Raw genomic sequence first — 13521 nt, forward strand, 5'->3', positions numbered from 1 at the left:
GGATAATGTATCATTCAGAGGACCCCAACTGATCCAAACGGTTTGTAGATCTCTCTCAAATACTGATAAAAAAAGGTTAGGTGATCTGGTTAGGTTGGTTAACAAGAACAGTTGTTGTTTTTCTGTAATATTGTGAAGAGCTTTCTGTGTATGCAGGGAAAACCTGGATCAATGGGAACGAATTGTTCGAGGAGAAGACATCTCTACATGGGCTTCCACTGAGGACGACGAACCGTGCGAGACATCAGACAGCGGGCCAGTGAAAGTGGACAACTAAATCCGTGGCACCTGTCCCACAGCACCACCTACACCCCTGCCAGAGACCCTGGACTTCCTGTGGACAGTCCCTCGTCCTGCAGAGACACGAGGAAGTGCAGAGGGCAGGCCGGGACGGATACATTCACAAAAATAAACAAAACATAATGTTACCTCAGTGGGTGACGGAGGCGTACTCTCGAATGACATCAGGGCTCCCTCGTTGATGGCTGGGACTCTAGTCCGCTCTGTGCGGGATCACTTCTGCAGAATGGCCATCATTATTGACAGTACTTTTCCTTAGGAGGTTGCTTCTGCATCTTTTCTTTTAGGTGATTATTTTTCGGTTTCTTTCGTGGTCTTACATTTGAAGAGGCCTTAAATACGAACCTGCGTTACGATCTGGTTGGGTGACTCGAACTAGAACTAGAAGACGTTCGTCTGGTTTAAAATGGTACTTTTTATCCTGCTGTGGTCAAAAGCATACGCAAAGCTACTTGAGTGGATTTATTTTTTAAGATAGACAGAAGGAATGTTTAGTCGAAGCTAATACAATGAGGCACGGTGAACCCATCGCTCTGGTGGTCTGATGGATGTTTTATATAATATTTAGAGCAAAAAAAATTGTTTTGCAGTACTTGAAGAAATACAGAGTGGAGTTAAAAAAAACAAAAATCCCCCGCAGCGTGTCCTTTCAAAGCAAAGAGCTTTTGTGACGGTGTAAGTCTCACTCTGAACCTTACTGGAGTCACACACTAGTCACGGTGTTCCTCACTGAAATCTGCAGCATCTTCCAACCTGATATGAAGTTCAGCTTTAACCCGTTGAAGCTCGTAGCATCATTGAGTCATAGAAAGAATCAAATATTTGCAGTGTACCTGAAAAACTTTCAAAACTCAAAAACCTTCTTCCTAGCGTTTATTGGAACTAAGCTTCAAAAATGCCTCATACAACTGCCAGCATTTACACGTCAACTACAGCACACCTACTGGGTGTTCAGAAACAGAGCTCTTAAAAATGCCAACAAAACAACTCTTTTTAATTAAATGAATTGGATAGGATGGATAAATGGTCATGAAATACTAAATTATGACTTTACCAACATTATAAGTCAACCTCAGGGGGAAGAAATGTCAAAATAAAAAATATGATATGCATGGAAGCTTGTTTCCGCCACGGATTAAAAAAATGGAAAAGATAATTGCGAGTTTACATCTCAATATTCAGACTTATTCTGAGTTTATATACTGCAATTCTGACTTCTTTTCTCAGAATTGTGAGATATGAACTCACAATTGCGAGTTATCAAGTCCAGTTCATAGGAAAAATCGCAATTGCCTTTATTTTTTTATTCAGTGGCAGAAACAAGCTTCCATAAACATGGCCTATTTACATCATTACTATAAGAAAGGAACTCAGTGTGTGTACAAAGTAAGCGCTGTAAACTAAAAAACAACAATGATACCTAGATGACACACTGCAGATATATTTATTGTCATGATTTTTAGGGTAAGCGAGCATTTTTCTGACTTCTGACTTCTCCAAAAATGTGTCCAAAAAGAAAATATTCACAACCAGTCCGGTTGCTTGATTATGCTAACATATAAAATGGAACTATTTCTGATCCTGAAGCTATTTTAATTATTTGCCTCAAATAATTAATTTTATTATATAAGGTGCTACAATCTGTAAATTGATACAACAAATAACTAAATGATAAATGACTGAACATGTAGGTAAAATGCTGCACGCTTCAATGACTTGCTTATGTGGACTGACACCCTTCACTATGCCCCGCCTTTAAAACATTACTGACCAATCCCGCTTTAGCAACCGCTGCATCCACCATATAACCAGAGAAAAGTCCTTAAAAGGAATTTGATTGAAATCCTACAAAAATGTTGCTGTAGCACTTATAATAATGACACCCGAGAGATAAACGCATTACTTTACCAAATCTGAATAAACCTTGTGAAGTTCATTCTTCAAAGATTTTACTCGCGTTACTGTGCAATTTATCCATTTATTTTACACAAAATCAGATGAATAATAGCAACATCACTCTTCTTTAACACTTAATGAGCACATTTTGCTAAAATCACGTGGCTTACTGAAATATGTGGCACATTCTGTAAAGCGAGTAACAGTAACCAAGATGGCGGAGCTTAGTGAAGGGTCAATTGATAATGCATCTGACACTGACAGTTGCACATTTCAGAGAGGAAGATATATTTCATCTTGGCTACATCATGAATTGTTGAATGCAGGCTAAAGTGAATTTCAAGTCATGACCCAACAAATATCCATATAATGTCATTGTTTCAAATGGCTGAATTCAGTTCCACTCTTTGTTTGTTTTTTGGACCTGTGAGGCACCTGTAGTCCCTGCAGACGATGATGGAGCTCTGACTGACTGATGGCCTTCTGTAAATACTGCAGGACTGATGAGTGAATGTAATCAATACTGTCACAAACTGCTTCAAGATGCCTGTTAGTTTTTACGTGTACCAAAGGTGTACACCATCGGATGTGGGAATGTTAAACATTGCTTCCAATGGTTGTGTCGGCATGCGAGCGACATGCGCAAGTGTGTAGTAGAGAGATTGAGATTGGAGATGTAAGCTACATTCTAATGGTGCTATCTTAGGCAGTCATGCACTTTCTGATCATGTGCGCGTGTGTGTGTGTGTGTGTGTGTTCGCTCTGGAGTAATGCTACCAACCCCACCTACGGAGTTGAGAGGATCTTTTCAGCACCGCTCACCTCAGTCACCAAGATCATCCACAACCAGTCTTTTCCCTCATATGCACTATGTTTAGAGACTATTATTATGGTTATTAATATTATTGCTCCTATTATATTATTATTGCCACAATTATTGATTATTACCATGGTTATTTTGTTAGAGTTAAATTTTAAATTAACTTATATTTTTTTATACAAAGTTTAGCATTTTTTTGTTTTGTACAGAACAAATTGTACATTATGGAATAAAGCGTATGGTCATTTAGAGAAACTGCATACTGTTGCCTGAGATAACTGTCTCAACTCTAAATGTGAGAGACATAATTACTTTTATTAAATATTTCTGACAAATTCAAATTGTGTAATATTTTATTCTGTGAATTTTTGTTTATTTAACATTTAAAGGGGCTATATGTAGAATTCAGAGACCCTTGTTATTAGCGACACCGGTGGCCGTTAAGTGAACTGCAGCCAGCAACATGTTGCTTGTGATCGTATTCGTTCACACGTAACGTACAAGAGACTGAATGTGATTCAAGGCCCCGACATACTGCGAAATTCATTTTTGGGTTACACTTTATTTTAAGGTGACGTAGTTACATTGTTTTTACTCAAATAAGTACTGAGTAATATTAATTAACTACATGTTACTTGTAATTATGCATAATTTACTGTTATTACTATAGTAAGTACATGTAGGACAAAGTACACAACTTCCTTACTTGAGTGAAAGTACAGATAACTACTGGTCAAATATTACTCTGTTACAAGTTAAAGTTGTAAAGACTGATTTTTACTTGAGTAAAAGTACAGAAGTACTCGTTTTTAATAGCACTTTAGTATCAAAAGTAAAATGTCAATGCATTGTTTTATTATTGTAGCATTGTTGTATGTAACTTACAGTACCTTATGCCTCTGAGTCTGAGTCTATGCCTGCCTACCCTCATATCAGTATCACACTTATTTCTAGAACACAGTTCCAGTAGTAGTGGGGTTGAATGTGAGGTTGAATAAGTGCACTCAATAACGTCCACAATGGTTTCGGACACCCAAATGGCTGTTCCCTCAAATAGTGTTTATATTTAAAGTTAATATAACTTTAAAGTTATTTAAAGTTTTTTGGCTTTTAGTATGAATATGTTAGCCTCACTGTTATCTATAAGCTAGTGTGCTCCAAAACAATGACAAAATTCGCATTTAGAAGACCAAACCCAATGTTGAAAATGAAAATCAGGTTGATGTCAGATTGACGTTAATCTCCAACATTGGACAGATTGTGGTTGAAAATGAAAATCGGGTTGACGTCAGAAACCAACATCGGTCGTGTTCTGACGTCAACCAGACTTTCATTTCCAACCAAAATGCAACCCCTGCAACCAAAATCATCCCGACTGACGTTACTACTTTCTACTCAAGGACCTTGACAGAAATGTAGTTGAGTAAAGTACGATATTTGTCTTTCAAATGCAGTGAAGTTAAAGTAAAAAGTTTCCAGAAAAAATTATACTCAAGTACAGATACTCAAAAAGTGTACTTTGGTAGGATACCTGTGTGAGAAATCTGAGTACTGTACCTGAGTAACCAAAAATAAAGTTCATCTTATTCACAACATATCTAATACAGGTCAAGTTTATCCTAAATTATTATGGGATTATACAAAAGAGTCTCCTTGCCTTATTTTAAGCATGCCATACCACATTTGAACAGCAGGGCTGGGAAACATTACGGGAAGTAAAATGACAAAGCCTTCTGAGATAAATCCTGTTGAGGTTATAAAACAGTTTTGTGTTATTTTGAGACAATAGTGAATCAGATTTTCCTACATTCATTTTCATGGGGAGGGTAATATAGATGAATCACAGAGAAACTGTTTGGAAGCGTGCTGTGAGGGAAATAAACTAGGCTTACACCGTGTACAGTTGGAACAATTTGTTTCTTTTTACATTTCCATGCAAAAACTAGAAGTTGAAAACATGTAATTTTTTTCATGTGATATTTCTTTTATGCGTCTACTAAAGAAATTAGTGTCAATAATATATATAAATCATTTATATTTTCCACAGTTAGTTCATAAACACAAGTTTTGTTCCAACCCATGTCAGTTGAAACACTCATCTTTAATGCTCTAAAGTAGCCTATAACAATTTACCACCAGCAAATGTGTAGTAGCCCAGTTATTTAATAATAGGCATTGTGTAATATTGAGTGATTGATTGAGTATAATCTCTAAAGAAAATAAACAATATTGTTGTTTTCTTTGGCTTTCAGGTTTTACCAATTATAATAAGACTTGAATGACTGACTGACTGCCATGCACTATGATGCTCATATATGCATTTTAATGAATAAAGAGAAAATGAATAATTTAATTATATTGTATTATATTGTTGTTGTTTAATGAAAAAAATAATAATAATAATGATGTATATTCCCTATGGCTTCCAGGTTTCAAAAAAATTAATTAGACTTGAATTGTAATGATTTATGACTTGTGTAGACTATACTGTAGGCTATGCTTATGATATAACCTTGTGCTTTTTAATGAATGAGAGTAGCCTAGGCTAAACAATATGAAGATTTGAATTAAAATGTATTCTTTCTGTGGTTTCCAGATTTCAGCAATTAGGCTAAATTACAGAACTTTAGTGGATAGCGATAGTATCACTGTATGTATGCCCAACAAAGCTGTTATTAATTAACAGATTCGAATCTAATCTAAATGTGGTTTTATGCACACAGTGAACCTCGTCTGGGGTCAGCAAAAATTCACGCTCTTTTTACCGCTCAGTAAAGCACATTCCACAAACATTGCAGTCCTGTACGTTTACTAGCGTAACAACACCAAATATAGAACATTATTCACAAGACAAACGAGCTAATCTAATCCACAAGACACTGTCGTACGTGTGAACTGTACCTAGTGACTTTCATAAAAGTCTGAACGCTGGCCACTGATGTCAATGCCATTGATAGGATGAGGTGACTCACGTGATCCAAGTTAGCCGTTACCTTTCTCCAATGGTAGAGACCCACTTTGTTAAATAACTTCAAATTAGAGAACCCCACGTCCTTTAAATTTGTCCCAATTGAAGAGGACATGCATGTGTAAAAATCATTGGTCAGGTGTTTCAACATGTTTTAACTGTCCCTCTGTTCCAAGTGTAGTAGGCTACGACTGTTGAAGTTTTGTGACAAGTTTATTTGTATTCCTTTGTGTCTAGCGCCCTCTATTGACACACATCTATAAGGTGCTTCTCAAATGGAAGGCTGCTAGTGAGGCGTGCTTGTATAGTCTATGTCCTCCTCAACATTAAACCCTTGAAAGAAACAGTCTAGTAAGTGCGCATGGCGACGTAATAAATGTTTCCACCCCGCGGTCACGCCAGTGAAAGTTCATACTTAATTCGTATTAACTGTCTTCCTTTATTGTATTATGCTGTCATACTACTTCATTGTTGTAAGTGTTCAATTATGTTATTTGTACTTTGTTCGACCATTCAAATAAAAAAATAAAAATAAAAACGTCAGTGAAAGCTACCTATGTTGATAAGCCATCTTCTGAGAGTTGTTTTTCTTTGAACTCAGACTTTTTATGAAAGTCACTAGTTAGGCCTACAACGCAACATAAAAGTCTACATAAAACTTGTAGTAGGCTAATATTTTGCCCATGCTTTTAATCGTTCGCTGAGCATGAGTCTCTGCGGTTGAGTTCAGGAGAAAAAGACCGATGAGTCAACCCGATCACACTAAGTGATATCATATCAGAGTGCTGATATTTGCTTGTTGATATTTTATCTTTAGATAATTGATCAATTTACTGCATATCTATTGCAATCTATCAGCAGAGTTCTTGGTCAGCAAAACTTCTTTTTACCAAGACACCACTTAAAAGACGGTATACAGTAAGACAACCTAGAATGTAGGCAGCAGCGCCCCATGCAGGGCCCTTCAGAACATACAGGGGCCATTCGACAGAATTGGTTCAAAGTCAGAGTTGGAAACGTCTTGAAAAAAGGTGTCTTTTTTGCTATTAAAAAAAAAATTCACTGGTAAATCAAAACCAATTACAATTTTCACAATATTTCAAGTGATTTATAAGATTTGTTGTATTTTGAACCCAATCTTTCTTTGTAAAAGGCATTAAGTTAATCATACTGATTTCAAAGTTAAGGATTCATTCATTTGAATATACTTTGAACCAAACACTATACTGTAATAACATCTTAGTTGATAATTCAGTATACTTTATTTTAGACAAAACATCCATGTTTCGGTCGTGACGGCACATTTTCGCTAGTGACAGTAATGTTCTGGTAGCGACCATATCAAATGTTACAGAATTTTAACTCGCATACTTAAACACTACTAAAACATACTAAGATACTAAAGATTTGCATAACTGTACAAAAATGTTGTTTATTTCCCCCAAATCAATGATTATGTGTTCCCTTTTGTCACTAACAAAACAATGATGTTTGTTTCGGTAGTGACAATTTTAGATACTTTTGAGCCTATAGGCTCAAAGATCTATAGATCAAATATGATAGCCAGCACATGGTTACCTAGCACAGTTCTGAACAGTTTTACACACAATAAAAACTCCATTTTATGGAATTACACCCAAAAAAGTTAGCTTAATAAGACAAAAAAAAATTACATAAAGTTTCATGATTCAAAAATAAAATATAAAATAAATGTTGTTGTTTTTTTTACTTGATTTTTTAAAAGAAATCCAAAAAAAAAAAAAAATGATTAAATTGACAAAAATATATTAAAATCATTTTCACAAGTTGAAATTTAGGGGTTAGGGTTCGGGACAGACACCTCCCAATTGAAAGTACCCAATAAATGATGATTTTATATATATTAAGCTTACTTATATTTTAAATATTATTGTGGGATTCAATAGATAATAGAAGGATCTTAGTAAACATCTAAAATTTGATTACTTAAATGCTTTTTAAATGTGTTTTTTGGTTGTCGCATAGCAGTTTGCACTAATTCTCATAGGCGTCATTTACGGGGGGGACGGGTGGGACATGTCCCCACCACTTTTTGCCAGGGTCGATATTGTCCCCACCACTTTTGAAACATCTCGCGTCACGGATGTACCAATACAAATAAAAAATCTCTAGTTAACTAGCAGCATTCGTTTAATTCATTTGTTAAATAAGAGGCGATCTAGCGCTGAAATGTGTTGTCTTCACTCGGACGCGCGCTTCAATCCGTTGCAGAGATTCTATTCGTTCCAGAGAAATCACAATTCAAAATGCACACAAACGTGTCCCTGCTTCTGAGGGTTCTAATCCGCACTCGTATAGTTTTTTTTCCCCCTCATCAAAACCGATAATGTTTATCAGTGATAAAGTATATCAAGATTCTTGATATACAATTATCGGTTTTGATGTGGGGAAAAAAACTATACGAGTGCGGATTAGAACCCTCAACCTCCGACACGCTTGGCAAAAATTCTGCCACTGGACCATTACAGTACATACGCATCGCAGGCGGATCTATATATATATATTCACGTAAAAATTCACGATACTAACAACATTATATTAGATCTTAATATAATATTAAATTTAAACCCAAAGTACCATCACATTTTTGGTCGGACATCATCACATCTTTGTATACATTTTTATTTATTTAAATCAGTAAGCTACAGGACATCGGCGTCTTTCAAACCATGACCTGCGCGAAAGAGAAAAAAGAATGAACGCGTCATTGTACCCAGCACTTTTGAAAATGCCCTTCCGAATGCGTCTCTGTCCCCCCCACATTTCAAACCAAACTGACGCCCATGCTAATTCTGTAGCAGAGGTCAGTGTTGCCAACTTAGCGCCTTTGTCGCTATTTTTAGCGACTTTTCAGACCCCTTCAGCGACATTTTTTCAAAAAAGCGACTAGCGACAATTTTAGCGACTTCTTGGACAAACCTCAGTAACCTCCAAATGTTGCCAGTACTGTCCTGCGAGCGCGAGGTCTTGCTTTCTCCCTGTCGTCACTCTCTCTAGCTGCGTCTCCCCTGTTCAGTGAATGGCTGAGAGGAGCGCACGGCCGCTGACAGACGCGAATGAGCAGTGTTTTTCCACGGACTTATCACTTATATGCTTTTCTTTTGTTTTATTTTTAAAGAATTTAGTTTGACCATTTTATTTTTATTTATTTTCTTGTGCTTATTACTTGTAACACTCACTATCACAGAGGTTAGTTCATCCGGTTCCCTAACTCTCTCAATTCAGATAATGTTCCACATACATAGGCCTATAAAAAATGTAATAATTCACTACTTGTTGTCTGACAACAACAAAAATAGGAAATGAGAACAGCTTTATTCGACATTCGGCTATATTATATTAAATAGAGCATTCATTTAGAGAGAAAATGCTCTAGGCTGACAGAACGCAAGTACGACGCGATGACGTAATTAATATGCTAATTGACGTATGACGTCATCTAGCGACATTTAGCGACTTTTAGGGAAGGCCTTAGCTACTTTCCTTTGAAAATAGTTGGCAACACTGGCAGAGGTGGAGGAAGAGAGAAGCTATGAGGACTTGCTAATGCTGCTTGTAGCCTATATTAATATATTTTTGAATATTTTGAAATAAACGTTAACAGTCATTCGCTACCCTGTAGTGGTACTTCATGGACTAAACCTGGAGAACACACTGTACTGTATACATATGGGGTCCAAAAATCTAGCTGAGACCTCTAGTGAAAATTAAATTAATCCATAATCTTTCTGTTTTTCAGTTAAACAACATTTAGTTCGATTTAGATTTTCCAAAAGTCTAAATTAGACCAAGCCTCAGTTACACCTCTGCTTGAGTTATTGTTTTTGTAAATGTACATCCTCACTGTTTAGTAAATCTGTTTAGGGTTTTAGTAAACTAGACTGTAAATTAAACTGTCTAACTGTTAAATTTAAACTGTTTTTTTTTTTAAAAAGAACCTTAACAAACCTGTTTTGGCCTTAACAAATTCAAGGTCAGTGTTGAGATACAGCCTGAATGTTGAGTCAGATTTTAGACGTTTGGTGTGGATAGTTTTCATGCCTTCCACATTGTTTATACAGTAAATTGTGGTTTTAACTCCATTAAAAGCGGAGCATGAAACAGACCCGATTTGAACGTTTATGCATTTGTGTGTCCGTCCATATAACCAAATGACTATTTTTATTAGAATTTGTTTGTGTTTTATATGAATATGAATAAACAGTACTGCTCTACATACAGTAGATGTGATTTATAAAAAAAATATTGCACATTTTGGGGTGAAATATGAATCACAACCATTGGCAACATGATTACTGACACAGTAATGGGTAAAAAGTGATGTTCGGAGGGAATACTTGCACAATATTTGCTTTTAATGACACTATTAAACAGTCAAAATATGAGGAGTATGTTATATTGGGAAGAAGAATACACTAAAGTATTAAAATTAGGGCTGTCAAATGATTAATCACGATTAATCACATCCAAAATAAAAGTTTTTTTTTACATAATATATGTGGGTGCACTGTGTATAATTATTTTGTATATATATATAAATACACACACATGCATGTATATTTAAGAAAAAAATATTATTTATATATAAAATATTTATATATAATATAAATTATATATAAATCTATATACAGTATATACATGAAAATATTTCTTAAATATATACAAGCATGTGTGTGTATTTATATATATAAAATAATTATACACAGTGCACCCACATATATTATGTAAAAAAAACTTTTATTTTGGATGTGATTAATCGTGATTAATCATTTGACAGCCCTAATTAAAATAGCAAAACTATTTGGCAAACGTCTCGGTTACGTATGGTAACCCTCGTTCCCTGAGTAGGGAACGGAGACGTCTCGTCGGAGGAGTTTCCAACGAATTTGGATCACGCTAGGGAGACCAATTGCCTTCGAGTGAATTAAAACGAGCCAATAAATATTGGCATGCTGGATTTGCATTCCGCGTCCCGCCTATCAATGCGGGTATAAAAGCGGAAGCGAACGCACATACCATTGCTTTACACTGAGGAGCCGGACGGTGTCCAGTCCCTCGCGAAGGTACAGCAAACATGGCGACGGGACGAGACGTCTCCGTTCCCTACTCAGGGAACGAGGGTTACCATACGTAACCGAGACGTTCCCTTTCGTATGGGAACTCCTACGTCTCGTCGGAGGAGTTTCCAACGAATTGGGATCCCAAATAAAACGCCATGGTGCTGGCCCCTTCCAGCTCCCAGCTGAGACTGAGCACAGACCTGAGACTGCATGCCCGTTGTACGTGGCCCCCCATCCGTTGGCAGAGGCATCCGTGAAAGCCACAGCATGCCTGGACACCTGGACTAAGGGCACTCCGGCCCCGTAGAAAGGCAGGGTCCGACCAAGGACTGAAGGTTTGGCGACAGTGCGGGGTAATGTTGACCCGGAACGTGCCGCTCTGCCACGCCCATCTCGGGACTCGATCGTGAAGCCAGCGCTGAACCGGTCTCATATGCAACAGGCCGAGCGGCGTTACTGCGGCTACGGCTGCCATATGCCCCAGGAGCCTCTGAAATTGCTTCAGTGGGACCGCTGACCTGCCTCGAAAAGACCTGAGGCAGTTGAGCACTGACTGGACGCGCTCCTCGGTGAGGCGCGCAGTCTGACTGACCGAGTCCAGCTCCATACCGAGATAAGAGATCCTCTGCGTGGGGTGGAGTTTGCTCTTGTCCCGGTTGACCTGAAGTCCCAACCGGCTGAGGTGCCGGAGCACCAGGTCCCTGTCATTGCACAACAGATCTCGCGAGTGAGCTATTATCAGCTAGTCGTCGAGATAGTTGAGAATGCGAACGCCATATTCTCTCAAGGGAACAATGGCCGCCTCCACGACTTTCGATGGTGCGAACGAGCCACATGGACGGTTTAGGAAGCGCTAGCCAGGCTTCGAGAGACTGAACCAACGAGCCCACTCGGACCACCGGCGTACCCGCGGAGGGGCAGCGAGGTGGAAGGCAGGGACCCGCCATCGGAGGCATTACTGCGGCCGAAGGTGGGGTCTGTGTGTGTGGTGCAACACTTACCGCCCTCCACCGGGGGGCAAACAGCAGGGAAGGCCCATCTTTCTCTGGGGCGTTCGACTGCTGACTGTCCAGAGGCGAAGGTCGGAGGGGCAACGAGGAGCGAGGCTGGGGGGCGTCGAGTCCTGGGTTCCGCACCTCCTTGCCAATCCTGGGGACGGATGCACTCGAAGATGCGTTTCTGCATACGCATCTTGAACGGGAGCTTGTGAAGGGCCCGATTCAAAACACGCAGATCCAGGATTGGTCGTAACCCACCGCTTTTCTTGGGTACAATGAAGTAAGGGCTGTAGAACCCAGACCTCATCTCGGCTGGAGGGACCGGCTCGATCGCGTCCTTCACCAGCCAGGCTTCGAGAGACTAAACCAACGAGCCCACTAGGACCACCGGCGTACCCGCGGAGGGGCAGCGAGGTGGAAGGCAGGGACCCGCCCTCGGAGGCATTACTGCGGCCGAAGGTGGGGTCTGTGTGTGTGGTGTAACACTTACCTGCCTCCACCGGGGGGCAAACAGCAGGGAAGGCGGAACAGAAACAAAAGAAAAAAGAAGATTCTCCACCCGGCCCTCCTCCGGGGGAAGGAGAGGTGCAGAGGCACCCTCCTGAAGAGCAGCGCCTGGGCCTGGTGGACCTGCAAGAGCGCCATGGCATGCAGGGCAGAGGCAGCCTCTCCACACGCAGTGTAGGCCTTTCGAGTCAGACTGGAAGAGAACCTACAAGCGCGGGAGGGGAGCGAAGGGTTACCCCGCCAGGAGGAAGCGAAGGGGGGACACAGCTGCATCGCCACCGCGCGCTCCACTGGGGGGATGCCTTCGTATCCCAAAGCTGCCCCGCCATCGAGGGTGGTGAGGGAGGAGGAGGGAGTCAATCTCACGGGGTGCTGAGGACCAGCACGGGCTCCAAGAAACCAAGCATCGAGCCGGGAAGGTTCGGGACGCGGTGGAGGGTTCCAGACGGTTCCACTAGATCGGGGAAGCTCCAAAGGGACTCCCCCTCTGGTGAGGGATCGCAGTCTTAGTCTCAACACCGCGACGGTCATGTTCCCGCAGTGAGAACATGACTCATCCACGAGCGCTGCCTCAGCGTGCGCGAGGCCCAAGCACGTGAGACAGCGATCATGACCATCAGCCGGAGGCAGAAGTTGACCGCATCCAGAAACACACGGGTGAAATGTCATCCTGAAAAGGACGCGAACTTCACTCCTGTTGCTCTTTCAAAGAAAAACGCTCTCTTTATTGTGCTGAAGCACACAGGGGTCAAACACAGCAACACAGCAGGGAAACTGCAAGCCCGCTGCGTGCACTTAACCAATTACCAGCTGTGACAACAGCTCTTTTGAAAAAGGCAGATCGCATGCAGCAACAGCTGGCAACCGGGAGATCGCGAAGATCGCTGAAGCGCCGTCACACCAACACAGAGAGGTCTTCAAGGAAACAGCAGA

General features: G+C 40.1%; 1 protein-coding gene across 5 annotated transcripts in view; it reads left to right on the top strand.

Annotated features, from left to right (window-relative positions):
* The window catches only part of pde10a (phosphodiesterase 10A), a 140852-nt gene extending 140249 nt beyond the window's left edge, over window positions 1-603 (top strand). For all 5 annotated transcript variants that reach the window (XM_056249583.1, XM_056249540.1, XM_056249560.1 and 2 more), the window contains exon 22: window positions 157-603. In XM_056249583.1, coding sequence (XP_056105558.1) covers window positions 157-277 — 121 coding nt within the window. In that variant the 3' untranslated portion in view covers window positions 278-603. The remainder of the gene's footprint in view (window positions 1-156) is intronic.
* Window positions 604-13521: the final 12918 nt, after the last annotated feature.

This window comes from Rhinichthys klamathensis, unplaced genomic scaffold (genome assembly GCF_029890125.1).
Source record: "Rhinichthys klamathensis goyatoka isolate OS25496 unplaced genomic scaffold, OSU_Roscu_1.1 h1tg000003l_1, whole genome shotgun sequence".
Lineage (NCBI taxonomy): Eukaryota > Metazoa > Chordata > Actinopteri > Cypriniformes > Leuciscidae > Rhinichthys > Rhinichthys klamathensis.